Source organism: Falco biarmicus, chromosome 9, assembly GCF_023638135.1.
Source record: "Falco biarmicus isolate bFalBia1 chromosome 9, bFalBia1.pri, whole genome shotgun sequence".
Taxonomy (NCBI): Eukaryota; Metazoa; Chordata; class Aves; order Falconiformes; family Falconidae; genus Falco; species Falco biarmicus.
In genome coordinates, this window is record NC_079296.1 from 33,023,947 (window position 1) to 33,040,236 (window position 16,290).

Sequence of the window (16,290 nt, forward strand, 5' to 3'; positions counted from 1 at the left end):
TGATGTGGCTTTGTGGTATAAGTATAGGAGTGCAGGAGTTAAGTCCCCTATTTCCTTTAAGTACTCAGTTATTCATCTTGGGGCAGAGGCGGGGAGCAGAAGAATTTGTGATTGCAAAAGGAAGTTTGCATCAGAGAAAGACATGTAGATAAAATAGCTTTCTAAGCCCACAAGTAGTGGGTGTAGATTCCAGCCTGTCTCCTTGAATTGCTGTAAACAACAGACCAACAGAACTGCTAGGTTTAAAACTCAGCTTTGTCTGGGTCCGTGAAACATAGCCATATATCATTGACTGTGATCAGCTCTTAGGTCAAATCTGAACACCTAAATCTGACTGCACTGGTGTTTAACGTGTACACAGCTTTTCCTCCCTTGGCTCCCCCAGAAATGGCATGCTGCAGGAACCACAACAGGTTAGCATGCAGCCGTGTCTGTGACAACATGCTATCAGCAATTGGGAAGTTTGGGGAGGTTTCAGAGGCCCTTCTGAAGAGGGAGGCTGTGTTTTAGAACAACTCTGTCCCCCTTACACCTCTGGCACCAGACCAAAACCAGCTTCCATGCTCCAGAGTGTTTCACCCAAGAAGAAAAGAGAGGTTAAATCCAGGCACCTTCCTTGTCTTCTATACTCCTCTGCTGACTGTGGAGACCCAGCAGGTGCTCCCATCCCTTTGAACAGAACCATAATGTGGGTACCCTGTGCGTGTGGGATGAGTGTGTGGCTAAGACCTGCCAGCGGGGATCCTGGAGTTCCAGAATTTGTTGGTTCCAGTGTAGATGAACAACCAGCCACGGGACAGTAAGTGTAAGCTGACTACTGCTACAACACTAGCATCATGCTAGAAAAGCAACATTTGGGAACTTCTGTGCAACGATTATCTAAAGAGTTTTGCAGTGCAGTTTGTTGTGGACACACCGTGTTTCCACATGTAACGTATACTGAAACCCCAGCCAGTCCTCATCGGTAGCCACCCAGCAGGACTGATCTTCTGGCTTAAGTTCCAGGGTGGCTAATGGTAGCCTGCATCCCTAAATGCTTTCTCTGAAACCACTCTGTAGCAGCAGTGGATGGTTTAGCAAAAGCCCTTTTTCAACACGCTCCTGGCTGCCTTCCTTCACACATATGCCAGTTCTGGAGCGTAGTGCTGGCAGAGTGCTTTGGGTTCGATGCTTCCATGTTCCTTCACTTTATTACCGTATTCCATTATAAGTAGGTGCTTATAATAGGAATGTGAAAGAGGTGTGAAGTCTTCAAAATCAAAATGCACAGCTGCAGTAGACCTCTGCAGTTTGGTACTTGTTTGTGTAGAGATGTTGTTTTCTCTTGAAAAACAGATTCACCACCATTTTGAATACACTACCTCCTGCAAATCAGGAAAGCCAGTCTCAGCACAAAGTGAACATAGTCTCCCACTCTTCCAGTCTTGCCATTCTTCCTGCAGGCAAATGCTACAGGTGGAGGAGGACATGTACAAATGGTGCAGAAAGCAATGAAGGATCTGACTTATAGCTCCCTCTGCTTCCCTGAGGAGATCAAAGCTAAAGGGATGGAGAGCAAAGAGGATATCCCCTACTACTATTACCGGGATGATGGCATTAAAGTCTGGGAGGCTATAAAGAGGTAAGAGACCGTAGTTCTAGAAATGTCTAATAAAGTCACTGTCACAGAGACACGACTTTGTTTTCTCCCTGCTCACTGCACTCTTCATCACAAGCTTGTGAAGAGCACGTGGGCTGTTCAGTCATGTGGTGGCTTTTCCATCCATTATATTTCATCTGAGGAAAAATACATAGCCAAGTACACACCCTGGAAAGACTGTTAATTCCTGCTTTTTTCAGCCCTGCTTTCTTTCATGCTGTATTTCAGAGGAACCTTTATAAGTATGTGCTCTTCTGTAGGTTTTCACAGAGTTTAGTGAGTTGGAATTCAGCCTTGCAAAGGGAATTTAATTAGCCTTCCTTTTTAGCTATGCACAAACCAAGAGAGAACCCAACTCTCTGGGCCAGCCACATGAGCTTGTCAAGGTTCTTGTGGAGTGGAAATATAAGCTTGGCTTGCATGAGAGCTGTGTTCTCAAACTCAGTTTGAGCAAAACCTTTCTTGAAATGCCTCAGAATGGCAAGGCCCAAGTTTTGTCAAGAAGGGCAGCAATTCTGAGTCGGAAGTACTGCAAGGCTGCTCGACCACAGCAACATGACTGCTTTTCAATTATGAAACACTGCCTCAGAATGGAATGATTCATATGTTGCATTTCACAAACAATGTATTTTTTGCGTGGCATAAGTTGCTTGCTAAATATGCAGCTGGTTTTGGTGACATGGCTTTTGAAAAGCATGTTCATTAAAAATCAGCCTTTTGTGTACACAAAGTGGGATGTTTATAATGCAAGCATAAAGTTTGAAGTGTTGGGTACGTCTTTGTCTCCTGTGTTTTCTCTGTATTTTGGCAAGGGGTTATCTTGCAGTGTTTCCTGCAATTGTTAGTGCCCATTTGAGGGTAAAGGAAGTTACAACTTTTCTGCGGTTGTTTTCTTGATATAGTCTGGTTTTTGACCATGTTCTCTTTCCGGTGTTTTCTTTGCTGATCGAGATGCATCTTTTCAAATACCAGATAGTACTTACTCGACTCAATTTAGTTTGACTGTTTGTGGGTGTTAACCTAGCTGGAGGAAGATGTTACATTGGCTCAAACTTGGCTGAGAGGTTCTTCGTAAGTGAATAATTTGGTTTATAAATGTCATGGGCAGTACCCTTTTGAGTGTGATATCCTGACCCACGAACCCACAGTCGTGCATGTGTCTAGTCACCATGAATCTCCTGCACTCTGCAGGGGTGTCAGTCTCCACTCTTTTGATGAAATAACTTCTATCCCCAGCATTGCCTTACATGTGGTAGATGGCCTATACTTAAGAAAGCTGGTAAGATTGTCCCTTTACAAACAGTGAGGCTCACGCAGCAGCTTTTTAAACCCCTCTGTAATGCTCAGCTTCTTATTTCTGATCTAACTGCAGATAGATATTCCAACCCAAAGATATTCCAATCCAAAAGGCCTCATCCACACTTCATATACTAATTTATATTTGCATGGAAGGGGGTCTAAAATACTGCCGTAGTGTAAGAGAAGGATTACCCTCTGTGTGCATTTGGCCCAGGTGCCAGGCGGTGGAGGCAGAGCTCATGCAGAGCAGCTTTATCTCTGCATCATGCAGAATTTTTCTTTTCTTTTGGCTTTCTCTGGAAGTCAAAATTACTGAAACCCTTGGTGTATATGCAGCTGTTTGCCTCAATAGCAACTCTTGACTTAGTTGGCTAATAGAAACCATGTTGACAGATTTCTAAAGGTCTCCAAATTGCGCAAAAAAAAAAAAAAAAAAAAAAAAGTATAGCTTTTTAGGGGGGAAATCTGTATTGGATAACACTTCTTAATCCCATCAGTCAGCTTCTGTAGTCAAATGTTTCACCCTATGGGTTATTGTCAAAATACTTAGCAAGAGATTATAGGTACCTGCAGAGCTAACAGAATATCTCAGCGTAGCTCAGTTAAACAGTCATGCAGTCGTGAAATACAAATCTTCAGGAAATCAGGCTTACCTATTTTTATTGCTTTCAGAACTATTTCTGTTATCTTAGTGGTTTTAGAGACTTTATTTCTGAAGTGAGTTAGCCTGGGAAGCTTTTATAGAAAGAGGGATTTTGAGAAGAGGAACTGAACAAGGAGGGGATGCCTGCTGTATGCAGTGGGTGTAGGAAAAAGCTCTAAACCTCTTCTTCTGAAGAGGAGTTTCCAGGGCCACCCCTGGTTTGGAGTGTGCCAGTTGGGTTTTGTGAAAAGGATGTGCGATAGAAGGGGATCAACTCTTTGAATGGTATTCAGGAGCAGCTTTGGAGTATCCCAATGTGGGATACAGGGGATGGTGCCAGTGTCACAGTTGGGAACTTCTGTTCCCATTGTGAAAGCCATGTGGATATGCCAGACAGAGTCTGTATTAAGTGAAGAAATATACGTAGATGTGATGACAGAGGTCTGCACAGGAGCAAAGCCTCAAATAAGAGAATAAAGCACACAGGACTCTTCAGGGGATGTAGTGTGGCTCAGCATTTTTTTGTTGGGGGAGGAAGTGACATTGCAGTCAGAAATGAATCAAAGTTGCTTCTGTGCATTCCCGCTGCTTGTGGAAAGGAGGTAGGAGGGTGTTGAAACTCTTGCCCTTTCCGTATGCAACATCTGCCTGGTCAGTAGAAGGTCTCAGGGAATGACAGGCTTGCTTTCTCCTTTTTGCTTTGTCTTCTTCATTTGTTCGTGTGTCTGCAGTTTTGCAGAGGATGTGATTCACATCTACTACGAGAGTGACGAGGTGGTGTGTGAGGATGTGGAGCTCCAGGCTTTCGTCAAAGACATTTACGTCTATGGGATGAGGGGTGTGAAGGCCTCAGGTAAGATATGATAGCCCAGACCGGTCTGCGGCTTGCTGAGCCCCTGCTGACAGCAGTGCTGCATGCACAGTATGCCTTGTACTGGTGGAGACCCTCTCCCTTCTTGGCCCAAAGATGTTTATTTTTATGGACCAGATGCTGGATCAGGCCCTCTCTCCCTCAGGAGACAGCTCCTTCGTTTGCCAGATTCTCACCACGAGCTTGGGCAACTTGTGCTGGGCAATTCTCTGTACACTGGGGATCGGTCCTTTGATCTTGCCAGCTCACGCTTTAAGCGTTAGGGGAGGGGCTGTCTGTGTGTGCTGTTGGAACCACCAGCCAGACTGATAAAAGTCACAAGGAGCAGCGAGATCCTCTTGAATCCTCTCCTCCAAACCTTGCACCAAATAAGAGCCAGTAAGAACCTCTGCAGCAGTAGCTTGCATTTGTTCAGTATCTGTGTCATTGTTGAGCTGTTCTGTTCTCTTCAAGAGAAGATACATGTATTTCTTTCCAAGGAATACTTTCCTGTGCTCGGTCTCCTCTTGCTGTCTCTCATTTATTGCAAACCATTACTTGGCTATGGTAGCTCTCACCCATAATATGGCTCTATTCTTCCCCCTGAGTTAACACTCCTGCCTTTCCTTAAACGTGTTTTTGCTTCCACTCAACTTTGTCCAGGCAGGTTTTCAGGAATTTATACAGGTGGGTGGGATCCTTCATACTGTCCTGACTGATTTACATCTGGAAACACCTGTTGGCCAGTGATCTGGGGCAGATGGCATTGGCATTGCATGCACACGTGTTTGTGTGTGAGACCTCCAGGCAAAACGGTCATGTTTCCACTCATTACCAGTATGTGTTGGTGTACAACAGTCTCCTGGGCTCTGCCTGCCTGGACAAGCAAAGGATTGGGGGACACCTACTTGCTGTCATTTTTGTTTGTCTAGTTTTCTCTTAGGAAAAGCTTAGAAATGGCATCCTAGTAGGAAGTTCATGCTTGACCTGAGCATCTTGATATGGGACAAGTACCGAGCCCTTCTGGTGCTACAGCTGGGGTGGAATACTACAAGCACCACTGGTGGTGGGACTGCCACTAGAGATGGGAAACCTGCCAGGCCTGCAGCATCACTGTCTGCACCGCTGCCACAGCAGGGGCTGTGGCATAGAGCAGGGGGACTTGGCTGGGTCTGTATAGAACTGAAGGCAGATAACTGGGGGAGGCAGTTGCACCCAGGGCTCCCCCTTCAGTCTCCATTCCTGCTCTGACTGGGAGCCTGCCAAACTGCTTTAAAGATGAGCGCAGTGTGCGTAAGATAGCAGGATACAGAAGGGGATGGTGCATCACCTCTTCTTTGAGCTTGGTGGCTGGCCAGAGCTACCATGTGCCTCTTCCCTCTCAGGCTGAGTTCACATCTGCGTCAGGTTGGTGGTGGAGGTGTGAAGCAGCTGGCACAGGCAGCCTGAGCAAGGGCAGGCTCACCCCAGGGTGCTGACAGGTCTCTGGGTATCCTGGGACCTGAGATCACATTAGGCTGGGACAGCGAGTACAGCACATGGCTGTGATGTAGTGGGGGTAGGAGAGATACAGGCTTGGGGGTGCTTTGGTAGCAAAGTATTTCCCTAGTGCCTAACTATTCCCTTCTTCCTTTATATAACTCTGTTTGGTTATTCCCCTCCAAAGACAGCTTGATGCAACTATTTCTGTTCCTCATTCCATTGTCTCTCTTTCAGAAGTTCTCACTTCCTCACTTCCCGTTTCAGCAAATAAGCTCTCCCTGCACTCCTTCTCACAGTGCACTTGATCGCTGAGCCTCGAACCTTTATAAATACAAGCACGTGGTCGTTTGCTCCTTGGCCTGAACCTTTCCTGCTTGCACTGCAGACTGAAGAGAAAGGGAGCATCTGAGACCCCTGCCCTGTGGACTCTCTGGGTTCCTTGCTGCAGGGTAGGTAGGGTAAGAGGACAGGGATACTGTATTTTTTAAAGGTGTAATTATACTTTGCCTTTCCCTTAAGGAGCACTCCATGCTTTGCAAACAGTGGTGATCCCTCACAAACCTGTATGAGGTAGGGCAGGATCTCTCTGTTTTTAGAGCTGGACAGCCAAGACACAGAGGGGTTGAGTAGCTCCTGTTAGACCACACAGCAAGATTCAAAAAGAGAATGCCCTGCTCTTCAGTGACTGCTGCACAGTTCTCCAACTCATGCCTTTTGAGTGGCTGATTACTACCAGGTAACTGGGTTACTTCATAGCTGGGTTACTTAAGCTTTTCTTCTCCCTTGTTTAGGGTTTCCTAAGGCGATCAGGACACGAGAGAAGCTAGCAGAATATCTCACAGTGATAATATTCACCACATCAGCCCAGCACGCAGCTGTGAATTTTGGTCAGGTAGGAATTTCTGGGAAGACTGTTCTTCTTTCTGAACTGGGAGGTTCATCTACCAGGGCAAGGTCTGAGAAATGTTTCTGTGGAAAGGGAAGTATTTTGGAAGCTGAGAAAGGCATTTTGAGTCCCAAATACCTACAAAGTTCAAGTTTAGGGGTTGTAACTTGTATATTATAGTTTTATGATGGGAAACAATACTTTTAAAGCATTACATGGGTTGCTAAGACCCTTTTCAGAAATGCTTAAGGATTCAGGTGCACAGTCTAGCTACCATACTTTGCAGACATCACCCGAACTGCCTGGTTATGATATGTGCTGGTAGTCTGTGGCACGTTCTGTGATGAAATGCAGTAAGTTATGCTAAGTGACTTGACTTTATATTTGCTGTAAGTGTATGCACAGGTGACTGCCGTGGGTTGCTGTTGTAAGTTGTGTTAATTTGGCAGTGTGCCTGGGCCGAAGCAACATACATCCCATTTTCAGATGTGGCTTAGGGAACGTGTAGCGCAGCTCAGTGCTGTGACTGCAGTTCATGCATACACCATCTGTCTTTGGGTTGGTGCAGCTGGCTACCTCCAACAGCTCAGTCCCAGCAGTACCGTGACCTAGCTGGCCTAATGGAGCATTTACCAAGGCTTCTGAGTTAACAAGTTGAAAGCTGCCTTGCATGTCTGCAGGACCTCCACTTCTACTTTCTGCAGCAGCAGAGACAAGCCTCTACAAGGTAAAGTCTCACTGAAGTCAGTGATATCTAGACACTTAACTCCCACTGACATGCATGGAAAGTTGAAGCAAAGCATCTGTGAAGATCTAGGTTTTGGTCAGGTATGTCGAGTTTTCAAAAGCACCAATGTGTGTAATATTCCCGGTGCATGGAAAGGGCATCACTGCTCATTTCCTGAGTTTGTGAGCCAACTGGCAACTTTGAGCTTCCTCTGTGATGTTTAATATGTCACCTACTGAAAATCTATGTTATCACTGCCTGCCTTTACTGACATATGTCTACCCTGAAACTACAGAAACAGCCTGCCTTTCAAATGCTGTTTCTCCCAACATCAAGGCATTTTGGAAACCAGGCTTCACAGCCAGAAGCACATCTCTTTGTCAGTCTGTATCACACAGAGCTTCTTCACTGAGTGGGTGGTCAGTCACTGAAATAGGTTCCCCAGGGAACTGGTCACGGTGCCAAGCCTGTCAGAGTTCAAGGAGCATGGACAATGCTCTTAGTCATATGGTTTAGTTTTAGGTAGTCCTTTGAGGAGCAGGGAGTTGGACTTGATGGTCCTTATGGGTCACTTCCAATCTGAGATATTCTATGAGCTTTTTTTTGGCATGTTCTGGCTTCAGTCATGGATGACCTGATTAGCAGGGGGACTATCTTTCCTATGGTGATTATTCCCAAACACATCCCACATTGTTCTCCATGCTGACCCTCCTGCCCACCCCAGCAGTTCAGGACCCCTGGAGCAGGTGTAGAGCCAAGTGTCGAGTGAACCCATGCTATTTCTGTGTTACATCGATGACCAGAGACCTCTGCAACTGTTCACTTCTGACCTGTCATTACAAGTGACTGAGACATCTCCCAGCCACCCCGTCAGGAAGTCCTGTCTGTTCCAAGTACCACTAAGAAACCATCTCTTAATATTGCCCAGGTTATTAGGGTTTAGCGGAGAGCCTTCAGAGAATGAGAGGGGGAATTTGGTGTGCAGAGGATGTTCAGTTCATTAGCAAAAAGGGTCTTCAGCCACGGGGAAAAAATGGCAGAGAGAGAGGCCTGAGGGTAAGAGGAGGTGGCTGTGCATTGGAGAGAACAGACTGAGCAGTGTAAGCACAGCACGCAGCTGAAATGGGACTTCCACTCAGGCAGGGCAGGGGATATGTATGAAGGTAATGAAAAAGCGCTTGGAAAAGAGTTATGCTAAGCGCAACATCTCAGATGGCAGCAAAACTCCAGGTCATGTCTGAGGCAAAATGAGACATCACCATCCCACAACACTGAAGCAGGCCAGAAGTGATTCTGAGTTCCCAGTCTGGCACTCACTGTGGCCACATCCACATGCCATGTTCCATGATGCACCAGCATCCTTTGCCTCTTTTACTACTTGACCACAGTACTGTGTGCACGTTCTTAGAGCATATTTTGCAGAAAAAAGCAACTGGAGAAAAGGAGATTCTATCATTTATGGGTTTTTAACGAGCGGTCATCTCAGATTATCAGAAGAGATCTTTGTTTAAGAAAACAGTTAAGTCCTTAGCCTGGCTGGTGAATCTGGGTTTTGTGGCACATGTGGTTAGCAGGATTTAGACAACCCAACTTTCTTCCTTGTGAGAACCTGAGGAAGACAGCAAGGACTTTCTTGTCTCCTTCAGTCCTTCTCTAGAGCATCTCTCTGTCCTGTAGTTAGTACCTTCTCTTTCTGAGAGGCTCGTATTACAGAAGCAAAACCCCTGGTGTCAGGACTCCTGATTTCCTTCACAGTGTTCCTAAATACCAGCTACTGTAGCTTTTCACTGTGCTCTTTTTCGTTGTCGTGCAGTATGACTGGTGTTCCTGGATTCCCAATGCCCCACCAACAATGCGCCAGCCTCCTCCAACAGAAAAGGGAACAGTCACCATCGAGCAAATTGTGGAGAGTCTGCCAGACAGGGGACGTTCTTGTTGGCATCTTGGAGCTGTCTGGGCCTTGAGCCAATTCCAGGACAATGAAGTAAGTCAACCTCCCATCTCTAGGTGGTGGAGTTGTAGGTGAGACCAAGAAAGCCATGGCAAGGCCACGTGGACTCACAAGATTGTAGTGCTGCTCTGTTCTTGACTTGACCATGTTTGCTGTTCCATGGAGATGTATCAGTGGTGTGGGTTTGCCCTTGTTCTGCCAGTTGCAAACCAGCTCTGAGCAAGCAGTCCTATATTTGCTCTGAGGCTGTGTTTCAGCCAAAACAAAATTTTCTAAACTCAAGCATGGTGTTGCTGAGTAAGGATGCTCGTGCAGGAGGAAGAGTGCTGCAGAGACACAAGGGTTTTCTCCACTCCTTGCCCCAATAGTGCTGGTGGAGAAGGTACAGCACCGCTGTGTTCCCATGTCCTGTCCCTTTGGAAAATGTGCCCCACTGCCATACGCACTACAACTGTGGCTTGTGCCTGGTGTGGAGTGCAAACAAAACAATCCCACAGGAGTCTTTGCAAGCATGGTCTATAGCCATTTCCCTCATGTAAAATGAGATTGTAGGTGCTTGGTGGTCTCACCCAAGGGCTCTGTCTGGAGGATGTGTTTTGAAATCCTTAAATGGAAGATGCATTGGAAAAGGCTGCCCAGGGAAGTGGTTGAGTCACCATCCCTAGAGAGATTTAAAAGACATGTAGATGTGGCAGTTACGGACATGGTTTAGTGATGGATTTGGGAGTGCTACGTTGAGGGTTGGACTCAATGATCTTAAAGGGCTTATCCAACCTAAATGATTTTATGATGGACAGAGGGTACTTCAAATGAAGTTTTTCTTTAAGAAGAAAGTGGATTTCAGCTGAGAAACTAGTAGTATGGGTGCTGTCATGGGAAATGGTTACCTAAAGCAGGTAATACTCCAGTACGCATATTTGCACATTGGCAATGAAGTATTCAGGGCACCCTTAGAGTCCAAGCAGACAAAAGCAACTGTCAGGCTGAACTTTGAAGGACAGTTTTAAGTCAACAGAAACTTCTGCTGTCACTGAGAGCATCAGTCATCTTCCTTTTTCATCCCTGGCTATTCATTCCCCTCCCATGCTGTCCTTTTCTTTGGCAGCATAAATGTTTGAGTGGCTACGCAGAGATCTGGCTTAGAAAGCTGATCTGACTGACCACTGGCCTGAATAAAAATGCTTATTTTTAAGTGAACCAGCACTATTTTACACTTATTTTGTAGTGAACCAGCACTACAAAAAGGTGCAGGTATGGAAAGAAACAGCCAGCGGTGGAGGAAGGATGTCAGAGCATCTTTCATTGGCAGTTCCAAGGCTAGCTTATATATTGATAGCACTATTTTAATAGTAACATTTGTGAGGATCTGAGTGTTGTTCTGCTCGGTGGCATAATGTTGAAACAGAAGAGCCTTTGCTTTCTCAGAGCATGATGTCTTGTTGTTTTTCAATTAGCTGTTTCTGGGCATGTACCCAGATGAACACTTTGTGGAGAAGCCAGTGAAGGAGGCTATGGCAAAATTCTGCAAGAATCTGGATGAGATTGTCAACACCATCACTGAGCGCAACAAGAACAAGAAGCTTCCTTACTACTACCTTTCCCCAGATCGCATTCCCAACAGCGTTGCTGTTTGAGCAGATGCCCAGGAGGGTTTGGAGGCTTATAAGGCTAATGATGCTTTCCTGTTACATATGCTTCTTTTCAGTGAACTTTCAGAAATGGATAAATTAAGAACATCCCCCTGATCAGAGCTGACCCATAGTCTGTTTGGACTTTCAAACAAATTTGATTATGACTGATCTTGCAAGACAAAGGCTAGTTGACAGCTCTCTAGGTCAAATTTGTTACAAGTTCATTTTTCCAAGATTTTTTAAATTAACCTTAGAATCAATATCCATGTTTCTGATAGCTTTCCCTCTCCTGGTCAAGACAATATAATCACAGAATCTCTTACTCAATGAAAATAGCATCACGAGCAATAAGCAAGTCACATTTTTAAAATCCTTCCGAATTTTAATAGGTGACACTGGTAACACATAAAAATAGATCTTTAAAGTTTATGCATTGTTTTTAATCTGATTAAAACAAATGTTAAATATTGTCACTATAACTGCATGATTTACCTAATCAGGATGAAGGTAGAAGCAGGATACTTTCTTAACATAGCTGATGGGTTTTTATCACTTTCTTACCAAGTTGTTGTGATTTAACCGAAACCAGGACACCAGTTCATGTGAAATGAGATAGCCTGATTCATAGGAGATGAAAATTTTGTACCTACATAAACCTATATATTTTCTACATAAAACTAGGAAAGTTTGGTTTTGCCTCTGCCAGCATGTATGGACAAATGTTTTGCTTAGCACAACGGCAAGAAGTACAGACCTAGCAGTGCTTATGCTTGATTTCTGTTTCATTGCTGAGGCTGCTGGGTTTTGTGGATAGTTTCTTCTGTTTTGGGGGGGCTACTTTGTATAATGATAGAAGTTGTGGAGAAGGGGTAATTGACAGCTTCTAAGAGGAATCTTTAGATTTGACCAATTCAACAAAATTGGCATGTTCCACCTTAGAAACAACTGAGTTTTGTCTGTTTTGTTTAGAGGTGATTAGGTTCAAGTACTTGGGCTTTGGTTAAAGTTGAGAGAGTCACTGAGATAATGAAAGCAAAACCAGAGTTTGGGAAATTTAAGAGACATAGTTTTGTTAATAAAAATTTTGGTTTATTTTTCCCCACAATTTGTTCCTTATACTAGCTTCACCAGCCTGCAGTGTGTTTTCTCAATAGATAAGAAAGCTTCTTGTGCTAATAAAACAAAACTGAACAAGAACATCTAGCTTTTATTTCTTAACCCACTATCTAATGCTGTATGTCTTGAAAAGCTTGTAGGAATAAGTACGACATGCTGTGTAGAGAAACGAAGCTCTGGAGTTTGAGAAATATAGTTATTTCTATCTTCATGTATGATTTGGAAAAGGGTACTACTAAAATATGTCCTATTTCATGTAAAACACAGGTGTGGAAACTGATTTTAGACCCTTTAGAGCAGACTGATCCCCTTTTTCTCCCCCTCCAGCTAAAGAGTTTCAGCAAAAAATGTGGAAGGTAAGACCGCTTCCTGTCATTCAGGCAGTACCTGTAAGGCTTGCGCATCTTCCTTTTACTGCATCCTGTGAGAAGTGATGGCTGTGGGACGCAAGGCATGCAGTTGTGGAATAGGACCAGGGGATCAAGAGACCATAACACATGAACAACACACACACACAAAAAAAAAAAGGGGTGGGGGTGGGGAGAACCAAGGGGGGAGGAAATGAGAAAGAAGAAATGCGCAATTTAAATGAAAAAGGCAAAAAATGCACCAAGCTGGTGTTATATATCCAACATGCTAGCTCTAACTCCTCTCCTTCCTCTGTGAACAGTGAATGGCCTCTTGCTTCTGCTCTCATATGATAATGGTCTGCACAGCCAAGTATCTGTCTAGAAAACAAAACGGGGAAAGAGAGGCTGATGACTCTTCTCTTGCTCTATTCTGTTCCCTCTGCTCTAGCCTGTGGACCTGGGGTACAAATAGGGTAGATGGGAGGGTTGGGGAATTGACTGTGCAGCTTTGAAGGCCAGTATTAGCAGTCTGATTCAATTGCAGGAGAAGCTGTGGAAAGAAATGAGGAGGTTAAAAATAACACTGGCACCAGAAAGGAAGCAAATAAATGCAAACTACTAGTAAAGTGCTTATTCTTCCAGAAGGTCTGGGTACACAGTTGCTGTCCCACTCCCTGCTCCCTTTGCAGCTAGTCACCATCCACCAAGAAAGTCATCTTCCTGCGCATGGGCTGTGGATTCCTCCCCTACATCTTTAGCCAGGACTTGCACAGAGGTATCTCCAAAGTCATGGTACTAAGGTACAGCGTCCGATCACAGGATCACTCCTAGGTGGAAATGAAAGGATCAGCTCTCTGTGAAGAGGGTCATGCACTCAGCTTTGCGATAGCTATTAGTGTTTGATGTGCATCACCCCATGTCTAATGGGGTTTGACAGCTGATAGCATTTGTCTTGGCTGGATGGCTGTTGCTGCTGGCCAGTCCAAGGGAATTTAGTCAGTCTCTTCAGCTCAAGCTTCCTTGCTCTCTTTTCCAATTGCAGTGATCCTCAGTTGTCTGGAATATTGAGCTGGGGACATCCCCTTCAGGAAGTCTTAGCAGTAACTTGGGAGGGTCTGGCATCTCAGCCCTTCCTTTTGGTGTTTGGTCACAAAAGAGGATACTCCAACTGTCATTAGTACTAGTGAGAAATGGACTGAGAAGGGTTGTCCTAAAGGACTGCCACAAATAGAAGAGAAAGCCTAATGTTTTATCCGCAAGCAGATTCAAAAAATCTCACCTTAAGGAGAAAAGAAGGCCTTGAGATGGAGACAGACCATCAGCAAGGGAACAGTGCAAGCATTTCCCTGCTGAAGTCACTCGCTTTTTGGGTTTATCAGTGACAGTGAGGATTTAGCCCTCTGCAGCCAGCCCAGCTCTCATCACTGACCTCCCATGCTTTTCTCTTTTTGCAGGGTGTTTACCCCTGTGAACTCCTTTTAGGACATTCCCTTTCCCAATCCTGAAACACTGTTTGCAAGAATCACATGATTCTCACTGCCCCTGGAAACAAAGCGCAGATACTTCAGTCCTCCCATATGAAATATGCTACCTATTTTTTTGTGGTCAATACCCATTTTACAGGTGAGGAAATGGAACAAGAGCAATGAAATCCAGCAGATCAGCCCTGATTTGAGGTGCCTCTTTTACAGAAAGATTATGAGAAAGTTGTTTACTTGCAGCATGCTAATTTTAGCCTTCTAGAGAGCAGACAGCATTTCAGACTCGGCCATTCAGAATTACTGGCTCTGTTGCATGCAGGGCAGAACACTGAATAGACCCCAGAGGACCTGTTTATACCTAGCAAGTTTTAATTGGCAACTGGCCTTTCTTGCCACAGTAGTAGCTACATGGTATCTAGGAAGTAATTGCACATACTGAGACAGTAGCCCAAAGTGCTTACTTGGCTTTATTCGTACTATAAACAGGAATAAATATTGCATAACTAGACATGGCTGGTAAGTTTGGAGGTTAAGCTGAGTCATGGGTTTTTACGGCCAGAAGATGTGGCTATGGTTGCTTAGACTGATCTCGGTATAACACAGGTCTTTGGATTTCCATGAAGCATTTCCCTTTTCGATACAGGGGTGCTTGATCTATGAAATTATCTTCTGTGAAGACATCCACTCATGATTTACTGAAATACATGGTTCACTGTGGTGCTTGTCTGACTGGTGAATCCCTCTTGCTGTGAAAGTTGCGTGCTGTGTTCCTAGTTCTGCGTGCAGTTTTGCTTCTTGCAATAGACAGCTTCTTGCAGTAGCTTTGGGTGACTGAAGATCCTTCAGTGACTAGTTCCCTGCTACATCCTTCCTCTTTCTTTTGGTAAACTGAATAGATTAATTTCCTGGGGCCTTGTGCTGTAAGACTTTCTTTAAACCTCTTAATCATTACCACTGTGTGGACAGCACGTGGGCAGTTGACGACCACCATGCTTCAGTGGCTATTTCAGTCATTACTCCTTCATGCACTGCATTTCCTCCTGCTTGCAGCTATGTCTGTAGTCTGTCCATAGATTTAGGTCTTTGACATGTAAAATCAAAACAGGTTGTTTGCTTGCAACCAGCAGCTCAAGAGATCCAGCCTGGACGCAGATCTCAGCGGCCTAGCCTTGCTAGTTCCTGTTACTGGAGGACACTGGTATGTTTCTGTGGTTTATCAGCGGCCTCTTCATTGCACCGGCTTTGGCATTCAAATTCAGCGGCTGTTGCCTCTCCAAGTCTGTGATCTCTGCTGAACAGATGGGTGGTAGGAACCAAGTGTGAACGTCGCATCTGACACAAGCGGTGGCCTCAGCAAAGGGCATGGTGAAGCAGGGTGGCACGCAGGGAAGCCTCACCTGCAGGACCCTGCCAGGGCAGACACGTGCACTCACAAAGGTGCTGCCATCACTGGTGCAGCCAGCACACAGGGAAGGGAGGGACTGGCTGCTCACCGGCTTGTCTTAACTCACACGCAGGTACACGCATACAGGGATATAAATATATCATAAGGACACAGGCAGGTGATGTGACTGGAAGTGCTTAAGGCCAGGCTGGATGGGGCTTTGACCACCCTGGTCTAGCAGAAGGTGTCCCTGCCCATGGCAGGGAGATTGGAACTAGATGATCTTTAAGGTCCCTTCTGACTCAAACCATTCTGTGATTCTATGAAAGGCAGAGTAGTGTGGTAAACTGACATGGACACAGGACGAGCTTCAGCTGGCCACAAATTCATCACCTGTATTTGGGTTTTGGCTGGAGAGCAGAGTCTAAAAGGCTTAATAGAAGGTCAGCCAAACCTGTTCACAGCTGCGAGAAATGACTGCCATCTCAAAAGGAGGTGTTTACTGTGCTAGTAGACATCACGGAATAGATGTCAACTATAGAGACAGGGGAAAATGTAATCTATAGAGATTTGTCCGTAACCACTCAGAAAAGTAGAGACAAAACTCAGAAAAGCAGAGGCAAAACTCAGAAAAACAAGGCTGTCAGTTCTGTGATCTGACCACAAGGCCTGAGTTTCCTTCCCTTACTGCTAGAGTTCCCTTGCAAAGCAAAAGCTGATGTTGCAGTTGTCCAGATAAATGGAGAAAATAATGCATAAGATGCTGATTGTCTTCAGCTGTGGCAGGAGAGAAAAGCTTTAATTCTTAAACAAGAATTAAATTCTAGCCTGAATATACCTTTAAACTAACT

At 45.0% G+C, this 16,290-nt stretch overlaps 1 protein-coding gene across 6 annotated transcripts in view; it reads left to right on the forward strand.

The window, feature by feature from the left end:
* Nucleotides 1–16,290, forward strand: part of ALOX5 (arachidonate 5-lipoxygenase) — a 44,456-nt gene that overhangs the window by 22,464 nt on the left and 5,702 nt on the right. For 5 of the 6 annotated variants that reach the window (XR_008823879.1, XR_008823880.1, XR_008823881.1 and 2 more), the window contains exons 10-11: nucleotides 1,443–1,621; nucleotides 4,313–4,434. Coding sequence is in view for 3 of the 6 variants with exons in the window: in XM_056351598.1 (XP_056207573.1) it covers nucleotides 1,443–1,621; nucleotides 4,313–4,434 (301 nt within the window). In the remaining 3 variants the exon portion in view is untranslated. Of the gene's footprint in view, nucleotides 1–1,442; nucleotides 1,622–4,312; nucleotides 4,435–6,704; nucleotides 6,806–9,339; nucleotides 9,511–10,931; nucleotides 12,306–16,290 lie in introns of those variants that run through there. The other variant, XM_056351595.1, reaches the window with a different exon arrangement.